At 32.5% G+C, this 4,995-nt stretch overlaps 1 protein-coding gene across 1 annotated transcript in view; it reads left to right on the top strand.

Annotated features, from left to right (window-relative positions):
- The first annotated feature begins 2,967 nt into the window (after positions 1–2,967).
- Positions 2,968–4,995, top strand: part of LOC105122040 (uncharacterized) — a 6,453-nt gene continuing 4,425 nt past the window's right edge. The window contains exons 1-2 of the mRNA XM_011020941.1: positions 2,968–3,370; positions 4,765–4,829. Of these exons, the coding sequence (XP_011019243.1) occupies positions 3,102–3,370; positions 4,765–4,829 (334 nt within the window). The 5' untranslated portion in view covers positions 2,968–3,101. The remainder of the gene's footprint in view (positions 3,371–4,764; positions 4,830–4,995) is intronic.

Below are 4,995 nucleotides of genomic sequence, written 5' to 3'. Positions count from 1 at the left end.
TTATGTATTTTAAATGCAATATATAGTGAGCACTATTAAAATTTAATTGTGTTTCTATGTTATCAAATAATTGTTTAGTTATAGTTGTTTCAAACACAAAAGTAATTATATAAATAAATAAACTCTTTAAATAATTGAAATTAAAATTGGATATAATGTATAAAACTTAATTTCAAAAACTAATTTTGTTTTTTAGGTTTTCTGGTAGATCCCACGCACAAAACTCAATCTCCACCTCTGAAATGAAGACTCTCATATCCACTCTATTTTTTTATACACCCCCTACGCAATCCTCAAACCTATTATTACCAAAATATATAATACAGATCTTGAATTTCATGGAGAGATATAGAAATGGATTTTGCCGCTTGGAACCTGGATGAAACCCATGCGGGAAATCAATTGCAAGCTAGTTTTTAACTTTTTTTTGTTTGATTTGGGTTTAGAGGAGGGTGAGATTAATTTTTCGGTGAGAAGATTTTCAGCTAATCGACGAGAGAGAAGAAAAGATGTCACTTGGGTAGATTTACAATATAATATATATGAGGAGGATATTTTGAGGATTGAGATTTATATAGCAGCTTCTGAGTTTAAGTTAAAATATATATGTTTTATAAGAATTTAGAATAATCAGAATTTTATTTGTTTATCTAAACTTATAAAATATATTTTTTGAAAAATATGGTTTACTCAAATAAAAAAAAGATTTCGAATTTATTTTTAATAAAAAAAATTTAATGCTATGGGTGTGTTTTATGATATTATGAAATTTATTAATTTAGGAATGAAAAGTTGATGAATCCAAAAATATATAAACTAATAAATCTTAAAAAGAGCTGTGAACTCAAATTAAAAACTAAAGTGAAAAACTTGTTGTTCTAGAAAGAAGTGAAGTAAAAGACATATGCGCTTGTTTATAAATACAAGCTACACAAAATCTTACTAGTTAACGGTAATACAGGTGCAATAAACCATGAAATAAAGAAAAGAGCGAAGGCAACAAGACCATTTTCAAATATAATTTTTATTTAATTATATGTCAAATAAAATAAATATTTGAAAGGGTTAGAAGGATTTAAATTCTAGAAAAAAAAAGTATTTTAAGTTAAGATTCTCATATTTTATTTATGCATTTCCTATTTGGGTGAAACTTACATTTTTATCAATAATATGATTTATTCACACAGAAGGCACCGGGCACCGGGGAGGGATAGGGGAGTAAATTTCTGCATAGAAGAAATAAGAAGATTATGAGAGGTAATTGATTTGTTTTTATTTGGAAGTATATGAAGAAGTGAAGACAGCGAGGATTAAGATGCGAGATATAAAATATTAAGGATGCAATTGCTTCCTTCTCTAATATCCAGGGACGCCACTCTTTGCCACTGCTAGGACGAAGTTACAACAAGAGGAGGAGGAGGAGGGAGGCAATTGCCCCTTAATGTTTTTCAAAAAATTCATATTAGTCCTAAATAGTTGTAGAATTTTGAATTTGCTCTCTTTTTTCTACGAATCTGACCCCATAGTTTTTTAAGCTTTCCCATGTTACATGACATATCTACTATAGAATAATTTGTATGGAATAACTGTACATGGAATTATTATTTAAACAGACTATTTTTTATTTTATAATTCGATTTTGAGATGATAATTTTGTTTCAATACAATATCACATTATAAAGTAATATAATTTTTCTATAATAATCAATCAAAATAAATATTTACTTATAGCACTTGTTCCAATTATTTTGTTTTAGATGTGGCATCATGGCTTGAATCCAATGCCTAACTAAAATCAAAACCTAACTCTTGAAGCAATTGAAACCATCGACGAACTGGGTTAATGATGTTAGAGAAACGAACCATAAGGGTTCACCTGGTCGAGAGAGGACTAGATAAGAGCCCTTAACCGAACCACCAATCAAGATCTCATCCCAAGGGAGGGAAATCCTGAATTTGCGAAGAGGTTAGCTTCTTTTATCTAGTTGATGTTTGGTTAGAGAAAATAAGTATTAACTCTATAATGTTATAAAAAAGAAAGAACAATTTGGGGTCAATGCTTAAATGTGTCCATGTGCTCATATTTTATATTTTATTGTACATTCGCATGGTTACCCTTCTCTAACAAAATTATTTAGCTTATTGTCGAGGGTAAAAGAGTCTTTTCGATGGATCAAGTTGTTATTTTTTTTTTTTTAGATTAACGTGGGTGTCCAGGCCAGCTTGCGCGCATCACGACTAATCCTATGGGCCCTGAAGTTAACGACCATATAAGCCTCTAGTGGTCATCATATAAGCAACCAAAGACTCGAACTTGAGATCACAGAGGGAGCAAATCTCTTGATTCCAAGTTCTTACCACTTGGCCACCGCCTAAATGGTTTGAATCAAGTTGTTATTATTCATATTGATAAGGGATAAGTCGGTCTCTTACATTTTAAATACAAAGTAAAATTACCTATAAAAGCAAAAATAAAATAAAATTAAGGTTTATAAGCTTTTTAATCTTTTTATATTTAGATTGTAAAGTGAAATTACTTCATTGCCATTAAAAGGAAAAAAATTAAAACTTACGTTTAAGTATATTTTCATCTTTTTCATCATAATTTTTTAGTTATAATTAATTTAAATAAAAAATAATTTAATATTTAATATTTTTTTAGTTATTATTATTATTGTTGAGTAATGCAACTTTGACAAATTGTTTTTGGCATGTGTCGACTAAACAACTCAAGATTTTTTTAGTGTTGTTTAGTTACGGTATGGAACATTAAGAAAAATGAAAAGATAGAGAAGTCTCATCTTCCTATATTTTATATTTTAAAAACACATAAATTCATAATAGAATTTTCTAAAAAACATAATTAATTATCTTTGTAACCCTAAACAGCATTGAGCAGCAAGGATGGAGGGACATAACTGAATTACCTGTCACATTGGTCATTGACTAGAAAAGCAAGTATCCATGTACAGGACAGCTAATTGAGCAAGACCGACAAATACTCATCAATGCCAGAAACAACAAATGCACACCAGCCAGTCTTATTTCGCTAAAATCCCACCCCCACTCTTTCTCTTCACCAAAACCCTCCAGCGAAAATCATGGCTGGAGTACTTAACATCCACAATTTTCCTCTTCTCCACTCAGTTCCTGGCAGCCGTAAAACACCCAAGAAGTCAATTCCTACCATTAGAGCTACCTCAGAGACCCCGACTTCATCTACTTCTACTTCTACTTCTTTTACTGCACCACCCAATTTCAAGCCACCAGAGCCAAAGCGGTTTGCAGTCAGACCCGACAAGACATGGGATATTGTTGGAGCTTCTCTTGCCTTGATTTTCCGGTTGGGTACTGGAGTTTTTGTTAATGGGTATGTTGAATTAAACTGAACAGTTCTCTTGTTTACTCCTTTTCTTTTAGCTATGTTAATTGCTTTTTTATGTATATATTGGTTTTCTCATACGTTGACAGGATTGATTGGAATCTTGTAGCTACATGATTTTTGTTATCGATTTTGCTGTAGAGTTTACCGTGGACTTGAAGATTTCAATGTACTCAGACACAAATTTACTATAAATTAAGTGGTATTAATAGTAAAAATTAAAATTTGCACGTAGTTCATATGAAATTCAAATTATTTTTTGTACAATGGAGCACAAAATATGTTTCCGCAAGTTAATTGAAGTCAAATAGTAGTAACTCTTGAGTTCCTTAAACTATATGGGGACATAATGACCTTTTAGGTTCCCAATTTTCTCTAGATAGATTTTCGAGGCTCTCTGTACAAATGTAGAAAAAGGAAATTTGGAGGGCAATCCTATGATTGATGATGGGAACCATAATGGTCATTATTTAAAGTCGTTTGTCTTCCATCCTTGCAATCCATTCGGGATTTCAATCCGGGTGTTATCACATAAAGCAGTGAATTAGCAAAGATGAGGAGGCTACCGATGGACCCTAAATTATCAAGGAGAAAAGCTAAATGGACTTGCTGGGGGAAAGGGAACGGGTTTAGTTGTTGGTGAAGCGACTTAGAATCCATCCCTACAGCTTTGCTCCTTGTTACAAATTCTCATGGTATTTTCTGGTCAGATAGTTTATAGTAATGGACGAATGTATGTTATTTTAAAAGGGCAACAAAACTGAAAGGGAACGAAGGATAGGAAGGAAAAAGTTGGGAATTAGGTCCTGATTGGATGAATTGAGACTGGGCTTGGACTTACAGAGACAAGGGTTTAGAAGGCACCGATAGTATTAGATTGATTGTGGAGTTCCTTATTTGTGCTTTCTGATTAGACAGAGTCCTGTACCATTCATTGCTTTAAAAATACAGCTTTCATAGAAACCATGGAACCTAAACGCTTAAGCTTCTAGCTGAGGTACCAAGAATGGGTGATTATATTTGCTTACAAAAGCCTTAAACTTCAGGTGTAATCTTTTAGAATTCTCCTCCTCTTTCCTTGTTCCACCTTTTGACGTTTCCTTTGTACCATCTTCCAAAGTGTAAATGAAGATGCACCCTTGCCTTCTTTTAGAGGCATGTAAATTAATTTTTGTATTTTATTATCAAATTAAATGTGAAAAAAACAAACAAACCAAAAGACTGAGAAATGAGAGATTATCAAACCCACCAATCTTAACCTGTAGTGATGTTATTCTTACACAATATGTGAAAACTATCATGTCCTTTATCATGTAGTTGGATCTTGTGGCAGCCACTTGGAGGATTCCTGAATTTATTATATCTTCGTGGGACTGTGGCAGGTATTCTGTATCTTTTGTTTCCAAGGATGCAATTCCACCCGACCAATATTCTCTGGAAGTAGCTGGTAGGTGTCAAATTTCCCAAATTTTAGTTGTCATGCCATATGAAGTTGATATAGTGTACTTGTGTTGAATAGCTGGTGCAAGTTTCTATACCAATTAAAAGATCAGGACAAATGTGGGGGATTTATTTTAAGTCCTAAGTTGATGTGAAAGCATATTTGGCATTCC

The sequence above is a fragment of the Populus euphratica genome, unplaced genomic scaffold (genome assembly GCF_000495115.2).
Source record: "Populus euphratica unplaced genomic scaffold, PopEup_1.0 scaffold19.1, whole genome shotgun sequence".
NCBI lineage: Eukaryota > Viridiplantae > Streptophyta > Magnoliopsida > Malpighiales > Salicaceae > Populus > Populus euphratica.
The sequence above is the reverse complement of the archived record's forward strand: the minus strand, read 5'-3'. Positions and strand labels throughout refer to the sequence as shown.